The following is a 15,883-nucleotide window of genomic DNA, read 5'->3' as shown; positions in this document are numbered from 1 at the left end:
CATGCCGTATGTTGTTCTAGATAAATGTACATTTTGTACTTTCCGCGTGGGTTTCAAGCTCTAAAGAATTCGGCATGGTTTCACATTTTCTATGACCTTGCAGTAGGCCCCCAGCGTACCAACCCCTGTGCCCACTGTTGTTCATGTATTATGAAAACAGAGGAAAGAAATCCAGGCTGTGGCCTTGTTTTGCACAAAGTGTAGGGTACACACACAATGGCAAGATATTTAGCTTATATTTACAGAGAATGGGTCCAACCTTGATCGTGTGTTTTCAAGTTGTTATGCTCACTTAAACATTATGCTCTAAAATACATAACAAATATATTGTTTGATACTTTCATCAGTAATGTTTAGCTGTGTCTGCTTGACTGATTAGAAGGCAGCTGATAGTACACAGTGAAATTGCATTGCACGCCTTTCATATTCGGGACACGTTTTGTAAATGTATGTCCAAAAAGACAGGATTAGAAAAACGTGCCAGCAATGAATCATTGAAATGCAGATCCCAGCATCCCTGCATTTTTTAGGCTTGCGTCATTGATAATGTAGAAGGAAATACAGCATTGCAACAACATATTGCATGCATTTGATTTGTCTCATCTGCTTGCTAAACTGTTCCAAGATTTCTCATAAAAGGAATGAACACTGGCTGACACAAGACACAGGTTGTGTGTTCTCTAATGAGAGTGTGTGGCCAAGCTGTAATTCACTGGGTTTAAATAAGCAGCTCGGGAGAGCAAGGGGCTTGTCAGGTCAAAGGGCAATTGCAGTGTGGCCCTGTCTGGATTTCATTTTCTCAAAAGCCAGGACATTCTTTAATGGACTAACACATTCCAGCGCGACTCCAGTAGTTTATCATGAATATTGCCAGATTAACATACAGTATTAGTTTTGTATATTTCTGCGATTGACTTCAAAGTAATTTGCATCTTTACAATATGCATAATTGAGCTATGCAGTCTGTTGTTGCATTTGGAGCATAACAATAGCACTGTACAGAGCAGTGTGGTAGAGAAAAACATTGTTTTCCCACTGAGAAGAAAATGAACATGTGCTACAATTGCATGCCATATACTCGAGCATAGATAAACGTGTGTGCACAATTAATTGTTTTGCATTAAAACACGATGGTAATAGTCTACCATGTGTATTCGTAAATGTTATCCCTGGCAGCATGTGTGACCCATTTGTTATCTGTCTTCAAATGCTTTTAAGAATGCGTGCAGTATGACTCATAGATGATGGAGAATTGCTGTTACTACACACCCAAAAAAGGACATGAATTTACTAGTTTACATCTGAATGCCCTTCTATGTCGTTGGAAACTACACTATCTGTTCTCTCCAGAAGTTTTAGTTTTAAAAACACCACAATAGGAACCGGCTTGCGTGGATAATGCATGACTGTAGACTAAATGCCCTGTGTTTAATTTATAACTTTTTTTAGGAACTATTTTATGAGCCTTTATTGTGCATGTAATATCTAGATCTATTAAATAAGGTACGATGATCATAAGCAATGATATATCCCCTGTTGGATGAAGGCCTTTCCAAGCCGTCACTATCCATCCCCCTCAATCACACGATGGAACAATTAATTTAACTGCAGCAAATGACCTCATCTCATTCTCATACTCCATCTCTTCAGAGGATGTCCTCTTGGGCACGTTTCCCTCCTTTGGCCACCACTCCGTTGTTGGTGTCGACCAGCGGCCATCATCCCTTCTCGTAACATTTCCTGCTGGAGCCCACTTAGCTTTTCGTAACAGTTTGAATTATGATTTTAATTTTGATTTGCTGTCTTGCATTTGCTCTCTGAACGATGTTTTGTTCCATTTCTGTCTTTCACCGCTACTATCATTGCCATCACCACCCTTAGCAATGTAGGAACATAAACCATCACACGAACTCCGGTCATCCTCGCAGCGGCTGTTGGCTTGCCATCGAATAAAGACGGTCACTGCATCGCGCACCTTCAGATGCGCTTTTGTGGCCGTCTGGAATGCTTTTCCCTCTGCTATTAGGAAGCCACTGGAGCTATGCACTTTTAAATCATCTGGAGTGAAAACTAATTTCCTTAAAACTGCTTTTTTTGTTAGTTTGGCCTTCCCCCACACCTCTGCTTAGAACAGTTGGGTAGGTATGGTGCGAAAGAAGTTCAACATACAGGGATACCTCAGTTCACGAACTTAATTCGTGAACTGACTCTGGTCGCGAACCGAATTGGTCATGAACCGAGGCACATTTTCCCATAGTGTTCAATGTAAATCCGGTTAATCCGTTCTGACCTTTTTTTTTGGTTTTTGAAGCACAAAAATATGAAACAAATTACAATACACATTAGTACTGTACAGTATAGTAATGTATAGAGAGATAACACTAACCTTGCTTGAGATGACTTCAGTAAGCACTCAAATGGGTGAACTGTACAATACAGTAAGTACAGTATTGTACAGTACAGTAGTACAGTAAAGTACTGTATGTGCTAAAAAGCACACCAAAAAGCAAAAAGTCACTGAAAGTGTCTTCACAGTACTCACAGTACTTCTTTCTGTCTATTCTTCTCTCCACGACCACGTGACAGCCTGGAAATAGCATTAAAATGGCCGCGGCTCCTGTTCGTGAACCGAAGCGGAGTTCGTGAACCGGAGCATATTTTTATGAACTTTTCTGTTCGTGAACCGAGTTGTTCGTGAACAGAAGCGTTCGTGAACCGAGGTATCACTGTACATAGTGCACGGTAGCCACTCAAATGTGTTTGGCTCCTGTTACTCTTGACAAATGTGAGTTTTCCTTTACTATTGGATAAGCATGTGTAATAGGATGAATTGTCTACCACTTCTCACATTGTATAGGTAGTCCTTTCTCAAGGAATGGATTGACAGAATCTTAAATCATATATTTGTTGTCGTATGTAAAGGTGAATTATTTGTGGAAAAGAGGGGTGATTTTGCTACCACTTCTAACTAACTCATATTCCTCAGATAGGCACATAAAACATAGGCTGTGCGGGTGACAGATTTTCTATGATCAATTGTGGTGCACGCATAATAACATGGATAAGAAGACTTGCACTGTATTCAGAGTACTGTACAGGCAGAACTTGCCGAACAGGGGGTTTGGGCAACACTGCGTTCAACAAATAATAGACCTTATGTGAAAAATAGGGTTATGCTTCATGGGTCCAAAATGATCACCCCTCCTTATATAACTCATTCTAAATGATATCCGCCATTGTTATTGGACTATAGGATACTGGTCCTTCCATCGGCCATTCAATATTGGGATGTGCTCTGATGCCCCTATCCCATTAAATATTTTGCTCCGACATCCTTATCATACATTCTCTCTCTTCTCCAAAATTCGTTCCAATTGATGTATCAGTGTCATTGTTTCCATGCGAATTAACTATTCAGAGCAGTCCATCACCTCGTGTGCGAGAGAACAGCCCACAGATGGAGGTATCGCAGAACTACATCTGAGGTAATTTGAAGTCTCATTTTTTATTCACAAAATTGAGGAGCATAATTTCCCACCTACCCCGTGAAGATACATGCCCTGGCATGCAGCAATCAAAATCATCATGCAACAAAAATTCATCGCTGGAATTTCGTCAAATTAAGTGTCAAAGCAGTCATTGGTAACCGCACTGAACCCATCATCAACTCACTGCATGCAAGATCTGGTTTGGTGGACTACCCAGAATCAAAATAAGCATCACAGTTGTGTCCCTTGGCCACTTCTTCACTATTTGATATTAAACCAAGTGGGATCCCACTGATACACCAAGTTGCCTTTGTAAGGGAGATGTGAGAAAAAAAGTGTGGTCATATAAACAAGGTGAAATGTGTTCGTAAAATGAAAATGACCTGAAGAAATAAAATGGTGATTACTATTTTGTTACAAAAAAGTCAAGTTCAGATTTAGTGTTGTGTGCAAGGTAACTATGGTACAGAAGAAGTCACTTTATCAATTTGTTGAGACATATCCATGTAATGTGGTAACCCAGTGACAAACTTGGGAGTTGTACAGGTGCTATAGATGTGAACATTAATAACAGTGAAGTGTCAAATCTAAACCAATATAACATAACAAAAAAACACACATACTCCCCAGAAACTATACAGTATGTAATTCTTGTATGAAATATTATTACCGCAGTTTCATTACGGCATGTAATATTTATTTTCCTCTTTTTTTAAAAGTAATTCAAGCTTCGAATTATAAAGATAATAGAAACACAGTGTCCTGGTTTCACGGCCACAAGCGTATAGTCAACATGATAACATTCTCTGCCCTACTCCAAACAAACAATTCTCGGCCATGAAAGCTGAAAAATTGGTGCACGTGGTTACCAAGCACATCAACTGACCCCTTCCACAATTCTAATGTGCAAGGTAAGGAAACCTCATTAAAATCATCAAAGGCAAGAAGCTCATGAATTGCAAATGCAGTCACCTCGCGGCACTTTGCTTCTCTTGGGCTTCAATGTCAACCTTCTGTCTATCTGGCTTGACCCTTCCAACGTGAAATAGGCCCAGGACCCTTGACGTGTTGCAGGTGGTAACTTATTTACGTGAATAATTCAGTGTGTTTATTTTATTGCAAAGAGGAAGAAAAACATGAAACCGTGTATAATATTAGCATAAACGTCCTTAATAAGTAATAAGTAAAAAAACTGCAAGACGTCTATATATATGCCACTAAATAGCATCAACCACGTGTGCAATTTGTCTTCTGGCGTGAAGGTTACAGGAGGCGATAGCAGCTTAATGCAGAAGCATAGAGCCTAATTAATTATACATATGCCAAGATTCACGCCACTGGAGGAATTCCTGATCACAATGATAAAATGTGGTGTTGTGGAATGTGATATACAGTACATTGTATTAATGAGTAAATACCGCAAGTCAATATACATAAAGGGGTTTTAGTATTTAATAAAAAAAATTGTCAGATGAAAAGTTTACATTGTATGCCGTCGTGTATCTCATTAATTGTGCATGAAATGTATTTATATCAACGTGGAACATTCAAACAGAATTTTGTATAAGTGCCTACATGGTTGTTTTTTGCTTTTACTGGAATGAATTGCGCTGATACTCTTACAGCAGCGCTGTTGTATTTAATGCTGCCCTTGTATGTATGTTGTGTGTATGTTGTGTGTATGTTATATGTATGTTGCACTTCTTTCGCACCGTACGTAGCCAACCGTGCTAATCGGAGGTGCGGGGGTAAGGACAACAAACTAAACACAAAAAAGCAGTTCCAAATAACTGTCCTTGCCGCAGTGCTGTGGTATTTAACGTGGCCAAAATGTCCTATTTTTTAAGGCACATTCTCATTTAAAGTGAACTACCATAACAGTTAAATTGGCATCACATGGAGTAAATCCAATTTGCCATTTAATCCTTTCGTCATTAAATGCTATACAAAAAAAATGTAATTATATACTATTGGTAACGTGGCATTAACATGATTGGCGAGATGTTAACTATCTCGCCTGGTATTCAGGAGGTTGTGGGTTCGATCCCAACCCTGACGCCTGTATATTTGGAGTTTGCCTGTTCTCCCCGTGGTCGCATGCATTTTTCTCTGGGTCCTCCAGTTTTTACCGCCACGTTTAGAGTATGTGGCTGCTATAAATCTCCACATGATAAGCCAATTCATGAATTATTCTTTGGTTCTTTTCGGTTAAGTCACGTCTAAAATAAAATAATAAATCAAAATAAAACAACACATTACGACGTTTCGATTGCAACACAAGCAATCATCATTAGGCATAAAAGAAATAGCAACAAAAATCTAACTAGAAAATGTCGGTCTATAGTTTTCTAGTTAGATTTTTGTTGCTATTTCTTTTATGCCTGATGATGATTGCTTGTGTTGCAATCGAAACGTCGTAATGTGTTGTTTTATTTTGATTTATTATTTTATTTTAGACGTGACTTAACCGAAAAGAACCAAAGAATAATTCCTGCAGTCACGAAAGCTCCCAAATTAAGATCCAATTCATGAAGCTATCATTTGTGGCCAGGTTGCTTTTGAAAAGAGCTATATAGCTCCGTGGGCCTTAGCTGGTAAAATACAAATAATTTTAATAGTTTCGTTTTTTTAGTTTAGTTAGATACGAGAGATCAAAGGAGGGAGTTTACATTGACAGCTCTAGTATACCCTTCAAGGATATACATTGGAATGTCACTTATTTGTTTTTACTGTAGGTGAGAAATGTATGGTCAATTAGTTTGAAAGCTCAATCAAAGATGAGACGTTAACAATTTCAATATTTTAATTTCCACGTTGTTCGCGGCACTAATTAATTACCACTGAATGACATCATATGCTACTTATTTTAATTGTAAATACATCACCGATGTCATTGTGTCCGATTTTTTTGCGTGCGTGATTGTGTCTTACACGCGCATGTCTTCCCAACCAGAAAAGAAGCAGTTCTGTGCAAAAAAAAAGCATCATTCAGTTTTGTAATGGCATAAATAAAAACTGCACAAAAATACACACGTTTCCAATTACTGGGCACAGCACTGTGTTGTTTGCAATATCAGCAGCTGAAAATATGCAGGTTTGAAGGTATAGGAAAGTGAACTGGGCGGTTAAAGCTTTATTGGAAAAGTCAAGATAAAAATACTCTGACGAATGTGTACCTCTTTTAGAGGAGTGTAGTTGTCAGCACACTCATCATTTGTAGTATGCCATTTATTGCCATGGCTGTTTGGTTATCTGTGCAGTTTTTGCCACCTTTACACTCAGAGTGAAAAAAAAACTAGAATTACCTTGATGTATAGCTACAGCACTAATTAAGAGCCTAGCCTCCAATAAAAGGCTAATGGTATTATGTAGAAAAATATAAAGTGTCTGTAATCAATCTTCAATTGAAGCTTTCGTGACTGCAGGAATCCATACGCTTTGGTTCTTTCAGGCTTTCCCACCTGATGACAGACGCTTGTGTTGCGCCCGAAACGTCGTGATTCATTTTATTTTATACCTACGTGACTTTAGCGAAAGAACCAAAGACTATGTCTGTAATCAAGTGAGCTCTTTTTAGTATTCGTCTCCATCAGCAATGCTGTGCTACTGGTGAAAGTTCCACTTTATGACGGAGGAGGCCGTTTCACAGTGAAGCTCACCTTATCAATGTTGATGCAGGTGATGACGCTGGTTAAGCTTTTTCATGCCTATCAGGGAAATTATTCAGACAGTTATCCATGAATAAATGCATATTAAAACACGCAGGTAATATGTTTAATTTAGCGTTTCCATGATACCACATCTGGGCGCCTCTTATCGACAGATGAACAATAGATGTAATAATTATCATCAGAGGTGGGACAAAGTCATTGTTATGCAAGTCCAAGTCGAGTGGCAAGTCATCAAATTCATGACTCGAGTCTGACTCGAGTCCAAGTCACATGACTCGAGTCCACATCTCATAGGTGGGACAAAGTCATTGTTATGCAAGTCCAAGTCGAGTTGCAAGTCATCAAATTCATGACTCGAGTCTGACTCGAGTCCAAGTCACATGACTCGAGTCCACACCTCTGATTATCATTGTGTATTTATATTGTGCCCTTTATGCAGAGACGTCCCAAATAGCTTTACGTCTCATCTCAAACGTTTGAAAGGGCTAACCCTGTGGGCACAAGGTGACTCAGTATCTGGATGTGCAAATAGGGCATTAGTCTCGACAGTCGATTGCTATCCCAATTAAGTGATTTGCAGGTAATTTTCTAACTTGCCAAAAATGTAACTCAGCGCTAGCATACAATGGCCTACTCTTCTCGAATGACATCAGGGTATTTTTGACACCAGTAAGGGTTGTCACGTAAACAGAACGTGGCCAGTTCGTCACTAGAACAGCACACCGGTGTGTTGGAGAGCCAAGCCACAACATTTACAACCCTTACTAGTTGGCTGTGGCGGGTTTTAACGACACATTTATATATTTACGCGATCTAACCCAAAAACCTCTTATGGATGATATTGGTCGCAAAAGCCTACGTGTTAATGTTACAAGTAATGAAATAATGTATAACGAAATCCTTTTTCTTTGCACGTGATACACATTCACATACTTAGAATGTTGTACAAATTTAAATAACATACACTGTCATTAACTAACATCTGTCATAAAGAGCTTCATAGCTCATCGGATTCTTGGAGTTTAAATAAAGATTCTGATTCTGTATGTGAAGAAAATGACGTAACTTTTGATCAATTTACTCGTCTCACTGCACGATTCCAAACTCGAAGTGAACGATCGGATTATACTCCTACTGTGCATCACAGCACATATATATGGGTAGACAGTACATTACTGTGATATCACGTAAATTATAAGTGCGTTTAAATGTAAAAACCTTGATACCACACGATGTGGTATGTGAGCCCTGAAAAGAATATGTTTAAATATTAAATCTCATCAGTGAACACATTTTTTTTTAAATCACTGCAAGTGTGAAAGAGAAGTCATTGATATGACGGACAGGCTTTTTTTCAGAACAGAGGAATTTTCAGCATCTGTTGACATGGCTTAAATGATACATTTGATAGGTATTCAGCTGTCCCATTGTTTTCTAAGCCATTGTCCCCAAGCCAGTGTCTAGCAGCCAGCCTTGCAGCACTATCGTATCCAATTTCCACAAAAGGGGGGACCCTTCAGCTTCAGTCATGTTGTGCCCAGAAACTAAATCGTGGCGAATGTAATTCGTACCAATTTGACAAGAAAATATGTTTTGCTCATGTACCATGTCAGTGGGACAGCCTCTTTATCATTTATATGGGATAAGACTATGTAATCCATTCAGCAAAGCTGTTTGTTATATTTGTTAATCATGGTTGGTGTTACTGATAAACACATTTTAGTTTCGATTAACTTCATGACCACACATAAATGGTACATTATGTAAAGCCTCTCATACACTATACATTTTTAAAATTACAATACCTGATATGAACACTTAAGTTTACATGAGCATGCGGACAAAAACCTGGGTTTGATTTATTCACAACTTAATTCTCAACATTCTTCGCGTATTTTTAGCGTGTACGGAGGGGTGTGCATGCCGGAGCTGTAACTCAAAGTGTGAAGTGTGTGTGCGCCAAGTTGTGAGCATGTTGCCGCTGTTGTGCGAAACAGGAGGTGAGGTGAGAGGGTCAAGCATGAGCTCATCTATCGGCAATAACCTCTCCGAGCTGGACCGGCTGCTTCAGGAGCTCAATGCTGCCCAGTTTAACTCTCCCCCATCGCCGCAGAGAGACTGCCTCATCTCCGGTACGTGAGCATTGCAGCACAGCAACATGCACCAGCACTCAACAATGTCAATAATGAAATATTTTAAAATACTTAAAAAAAAACACGCTTTAATGAAATGTACTGTCCGAGCTGCCCCTCCCCCTGCCTCCTTCCTTCATCGCCCCTCCCCTCCTTCTACATCCCCCGCCCCTGGGCGTGGCTCCCCGAGGCTTACCGTGACGTCAGGGACCACGTGGTGATTTACAGGCAACGTCAGTTGAGCGTGGACAATTAGATCCGTTAAAAATATTGTTTAAATATATATATTTTAAATTTTAATGATAGAATATCGTGTTGTCATCAGTATGACATAGCTATACGAAGTTTGCAGTCGATAGCACATTGGGAAGTGTGTAAAAATTGAGTTACAAGATTTCTTTATTGAGGATACAACAAAAGAAAAGAGTTAAATAAAAGCGTGTAACAATAAAAAGGTAAATGTGTAGCCCTGCTCAGAAGACTTCTTCACAATTCCGGCAAATCGCCTGATGACACTGGTTGTCATCGCCAGGGAAACTTCGTCCTCTAATTGTAAATGTTGTGGGTTTATTCTCCAAACCACTGATGTGCTGAAATAGTAACGAATTAGCACGTTTTGTTTAAGTTACAAACCTTGCTAATTGGCTGTGTCGGGTGGTGGTGGGTTGGTGACACATTTATATTTACGCTATCTAACCCAAAAAACCTTTATTAAGGACAATATTATCCATAATATAGTTTTTTTTGGGTATGATCGCATAAATGTTAGTGTCGTTAAACCCGCTCTGTCAGGTGGTGGCGGGTTTAACGACACATTTATATTTACGCAATCTAATCCCAAAAAAACAACCTATATTATGGATTATATTGGTCACGAAAGACTACGTGTGAAATGGACAATATTGTTCGTGAAAGCCTACGTGTTAAACTGCTCATTGCCTGCTCACGCGGCTGATGGCAGAAGGGATTCCACTGGAGGAAGCCGTAGAGATCCCCTCCAGAGGATATGTTGGCCTACTCTACCTCACACAGGCCAGATTTCTAGGAAGAGGTGCGAGTACCCACACTTTACCCCACCACATGCGACCCCTGTTGTGTTGTGTTGCCCATTTATACTGCAGGGTGGACAGAGGCAGGGGAATTGAAGAAACTTGCTCTATTTGTTTCAAGTGCCGAGGGAGAATGAGCCGAAGACCTTTGGATTGCAAGTCCAGTGTGATAATCATTTGCCATGGCAGCTTATATTAGAAATAAGGAATCAATTATTTCGAATTCCATCCCTCTAATCCTTGCTAAAATTTCACATTGGTATTTGTTGTGTAATTTGTTGCATTTTGAATTGGCACTCCCCTTTTCTCCAACTACGTCCTTGGTTGATATTGACTTCATAGGACGTGAATGTTTAACATTTTGACGATGTTCTAACCAGCTTGAATGTCAGCGCAAATCCAAACAGTCCAAATGATATGCCCTAACTTGGGAGTTCTCGGACTAACAACTCACCGGCCAAATATGGCTCGCAGCACCCGTGGTATTTTCCGTGATGAAAACATCACGTGACGCATAGGCTCTGTCCTGCTCTGGGAAGGGATGGAGTTGAAGTGAAATGGATAAAGTCATAATTTTAGTTTCAAGGCCAAAAAAGTAATCACCATTGGTAAAACCATTCATCACAAGTTTAAATATACACAGTTGGCATATGCTGCCATAAATTTGACAGTGCCTTTGATGCGTGGGTGCTAAGCATGGTTGTCGAGATGACAGTTATTTCTGGCACAACACTTGCAACAGAGGTCAGACTTTCATCCATAAGTTTGCTTCAAAACAATCTGGAATTTTCAATGGCAGAATCCTCAAAAAGAGACAAGTCTATGTAATTGTTCATTCCAATAATGAACACTTTTGTAGATTGTGAATTAACAATTGAAAGTAATCACATCTGGAGGTTCAATGTCAAGTAAATATTTGGGATATGTCCCTTCAGTGCCGTGAAATTCAGAACAAAACTTTGTGAATGGAAGACATTCATCATTCACTGTCGTGGAATAAATGTCAATATAATTGCTTATCAACGCATTATAATTAATGTACTCCCTGATTTAACGATATATTGTTTTGTGTATCCACTGTATATATATATCCACTGTTATAAATAACACTGTACGCATCGTTCCAACGATGTGAATACAACAAATGGAATTATAGTTAAAATGTAAGACAAATAAGTGAACTGCGCTAACTCTACCGTAGCAATTACTTGGGGTGCACCATCCATCGCGTTGGGTCGTGTAATTGGAGATCGCGCAATCTCAGCTTATCCGATCTGGCAGTTCAGGAGATCGGCTCAACAATGGTCCGATCGGAATTGATTGGAATGAAAAGAGGTTATCAAGAAAAGTGTTGCATCGGATTTTTGTCCAATCTATCCTTTAAAAAAATGTTGTTACACGACTTGATTTGACACACAGCAAAACTGTTAAACTCTTATATAAATTACATTCAACTATAATCGTGTTAATTCGCAATGAACATTGAAAACAAATATCTCAATACTGTATCAACATCATGATTACATTGTTAAAAAGTTTACAATAAATAATACGTAATAGTAAATGTATTAGACAGAGAAAATGTATGTTATGTTGTCCTGTCTGGTAGAATATTGTAATTCAGATTTCTTTTTTTCAACCCCCCACCTCCACTTATGATGCACCGAAATTACGGATTCGGTCTTGCTGAACTGCAGAACGCAAAACGCCTTGTGTTGCGGATGACTGAGGCTAGGGGTTGTTTGTGCGCTGGGAGAGGCATCTAGCGGTCATCATTTGAAACTCTATGCCCCGCCCTTTCAAGTGGTAAGAGTTTCATTCATGGGTGGTTCGTGGTTGCAGAGATATAGCGATTTCAAATCGGGTCCATCTTTTTGAAACACCCTGTAGATTGTATTTAATTAATCAATCCAAGTCTATACAGGTTTCCCTCACTTTATGCAGTAAATGGATGACAGGAAAAGGGCACACAAAGGGAAAATAATTACCTGACACATTGACCTAACTTATAAATGTGTTCATATCATCGGCCAGCTCATAAGGTAATAATTGACAACATAGGTTCCTCTGAATCTCCTCAGAAATGAAATAATATGCATGCTTTGCACTCCCATAACATGGGTGACCTGTCAATATAATTCGATTAGGTTTGCGAGCATGCACCAGCAATTTGATAATGAACAAGACGCGAAATTTATACATCGAGCACAGTCACCGTTTCTCAGCTGATTCTTTTTTTTAAGGTTGACATTTGTAGAATAACTGAATTTTACTACAATACGTTTCAGTATTTCTCCAGATATTCACACATATAACGTGATTTTCACAGCATTATTGCTAAAATGTGTAAATTGCTGGCTCTTTGTCACGTGAAAATACGTATAGTTATCAGAAATCGTGTTGCCATCTCCAAAGAAATGTCAAGGTTTAAAATTCATGTCATTCACTGAGCATTTATTAATTGAATTAGATAATATTTATATCTATATATAAAACCGAAAAACCTGTGTGCTGCATGGATTGTTCAAACGGTAAAAGTAAATTGAACAATTCGAATTCTAAACAAGCAGCCAAATGTATGCATGGGTTGACAGCTGCATAGGAACCAGGATGCTGTGAAGGCTCCCACACATTCATGACTGCGTTTTACAAGCATTGGGTGCTGCGCATGTGCTGTTTATATTCGGGACTCTACTTTTTCTGCCTGTGACCGCCTGCCAACTCAAACACGCACGGTAAAGCAACAATACCGCTGCAGTTCTGAACCCTTTCTGCAAGCAGCAGGCGCAGCAGAAGGGCCTTAAAAGGGCACATATTTAAGTCACTGCTTTTCGCTATGATGGGTGATAAAATGGGCATGAGCAATGCATTGCCACGGCTGTAAATAACCTCCACACACGACACGGCATATACTAGTATATACAGTGCAGTCAGTTTATTTACTTTAGTTAAAGCCAGGAGGGAGACCATTTGAACTTAGTTTTTCAAGTGAGTCCTGGAACATTGACGAAACATAGTACAGGCATAGAGGGAGCACGCAAAGCATCTTTATGCAAACCCATGTCGTTGAAACTAAATGCATATGCATGTATGTATGTGAAAGTATTGAAATTGGGCAGACATTTTTTTTGTAATAAAGCGATTCGAATTTACCAATTGCAGTAGCATTTATCAATAGTAACTGACATTTTTTTATTACATTTATATGCTTTGGAATTGTGCAATGAATTTCAGAAAGGCAAGTAAAATTGCGTGAACTGAAGTGCATGATGGCCATTGGTAGCTACTGGTACTGAATAAAATACCCATTGTGCTTGACTGTCACTTGTGCTAAATGCATTGGAAGCATGTGGCCAACTCAATCTGGCTTGGTGGTTAAGTACAGTAGTTCGAGATTGCTCTTTCCGTATTCATAAAATTGTGACTTAAAAGCCCCATTGGGGGGATGAACTCAATTCATAATCTCTCGGGTTAAAATGAGTACTACTTTGGAAAGTCGATGTGGCTGTGGTGTAATGGTTGACTCACCGGGCTTGGAATCCAGAGGTCACCGGCACGAACTCCTCCTGCCTCTGCCACCCAAGGGCATCACTGGGTGCACCACAGTTAATCGGCCGGTAGGTCGTGTGAGGTGCACTAAAGCATTGGTCCTCCCACCGGTTCCAGTACACCTGGCCAGCGGTGAAGAGTACGAGAAAATACTCTAGAGCTCCCTCGAGCTCCTTCTGGTGGATGCCCTTCTGTCAGCAGTGGCTAGAGCAAGAGATTGCAGGGCTGCATCTTTACCATCGAGAATATACGGAGGTGGTTTTGTGGTCCGACTGGAGAATTTCATAAGAATGTGAAACTTCAAGCGCTGGCACAGGGCCACCAACAAAGATGCCCATTGTCCCACTCATATTGGAGCAGGAAGACATTTGACTTAAATAAATGTGAAACTTGGCAAGTAAATTAAGATTTTGCTTCTGCGCATAGCTAAATTAATGGTTGCTGCCCGGAGGTAATATATTAGTGTCTGCTTTAATATCAATGCATGGGTGAGCAGAAAAACACAATTATTTCTGAGTGGAAATACAAAAGTCAATTTTGGGGTCAACAAATCTGCTTCAGGATATCCTGATAAGATCAATCAAACACTAATATATATATTTTTTTCAAGTTGACTGCGATTGAACATTGGAATATATATTTTTTAAAACCCTGAACCACTCAAACAAAAAATTAGAATAAGATTCTAAAGATATAATTTGGCAAAACAAAACACCGCAATGCTATCAAGCTTACATTCATTACTACTATAATGAGCCAAGGATGTATGTTTGTGTGTAACGTGCGTGACGTCACTCCACGTGCCGCACCCCCCCCCTCATAATTAATATTCATGAGCGGGTGGATTTTTACACTCGCGCAGAAGAAGGTCGAGCGGAAATAATTCGCTTTAAGTTTGAAGTTTCTTTATTGAAAGTGAATCTAATAAATAATTCTACGCAGCAACAAAGTGGATTTGGTGTCTTTATTTATATCTTCAGCACTTGAGACAAAAGGTAAGTCTAATTCATGCTTCTACATTATGATAAAATAGACATTTCTCGGTGATTTTCCAGCTATTGTATCGAATTCCAATTTATTTCAACCCCAGCGACCAAAAGCAGAAGAGAATAAAGTATCAGAGCAGTGAATTTGAACAAATTGAAGGTCAGTTATTTTTAGTGCTACGGTGACATGAAGTGAGGTGTTTTATGACATAGTTTTGTGCAAGAATCATTGCCATTAATGCAGTGCTACAGTAAACTGCAAGTGAAGTGTTTTACGACTTCGTTTTGTGCCAGATTCACTGCCATTTAATTTACACAAGATACAATTATACTTTGCTCAATTTTTTCGTAAATATTACAGCTTCCTTCCTAGGATGGGCAAACAAGCTAGTATATGATAATTTTACACTGTTGTGTACCTGCTGTCAATCCCTCTCTCATCTTCTATTTTAATTTTCTCTCTTCACTAATCTATCCTCTGCTTCTCTTCCCTGTCTTATATCAAAACTAGGTTCGTCTTTAGATCCATTATTCGAATTCTGGTTCTGTTTTTGCTATGTTTACTGTTTTTAACATACAATTAAAATAAAACACAGCTCACAAACATCCACATTTCTTCGCCATGCAAAACAGCAGACGGAAGCAAAGCCCTCGCCGTCGACTCCAGCCATGGCTCGGCTCAACCTCACAGCATGGACCCCAGAGTGATGGAATCGCAAGGCAGAGCGGCCACAGAGGGCCTTCGGGAACACGGCAGTGTTGGCGCCTCGGTGCCACCTCAGCAAGGGTGAGAGAAAACGGCGCTGCTGCCGCCGCAAGCAGTAACTCTTACGCGTACGTTCGCACGTGTGTGAGCACGTGCATACATCATATGGTTCCGTAGGATGGTATAAATAAGCGTCATCGTGTCTGAAGACGGTACGGGTCTGCCCAGGCACGGCGAGAGTGGCAGGAAAAGGGGCTGCAAGTGAATTGTTTGGACTCCTGCTAAATAAGACAATACAATTG

At 39.6% G+C, this 15,883-nt stretch overlaps 1 protein-coding gene across 5 annotated transcripts in view; it reads left to right on the top strand.

The window, feature by feature from the left end:
* PXN (paxillin) overlaps window positions 1-15,883 on the top strand; it is a 52,601-nt gene that overhangs the window by 8,402 nt on the left and 28,316 nt on the right. For 4 of the 5 annotated variants that reach the window (XM_078595365.1, XM_078595368.1, XM_078595369.1 and 1 more), the window contains exons 2-3: window positions 9,157-9,291; window positions 15,509-15,662. In XM_078595365.1, the coding sequence (XP_078451491.1) occupies window positions 9,180-9,291; window positions 15,509-15,662 (266 nt within the window). In that variant the 5' untranslated portion in view covers window positions 9,157-9,179. The remainder of the gene's footprint in view (window positions 1-9,156; window positions 9,292-15,508; window positions 15,663-15,883) is intronic. The other variant, XM_078595366.1, reaches the window with a different exon arrangement.

Source organism: Lampetra planeri, chromosome 6, assembly GCF_965212315.1.
Source record: "Lampetra planeri chromosome 6, kcLamPlan1.2.h2, whole genome shotgun sequence".
NCBI lineage: Eukaryota > Metazoa > Chordata > Hyperoartia > Petromyzontiformes > Petromyzontidae > Lampetra > Lampetra planeri.
Note: the sequence above shows the minus strand (reverse complement) of the source record. Positions and strands in the feature narration are given on the sequence as shown.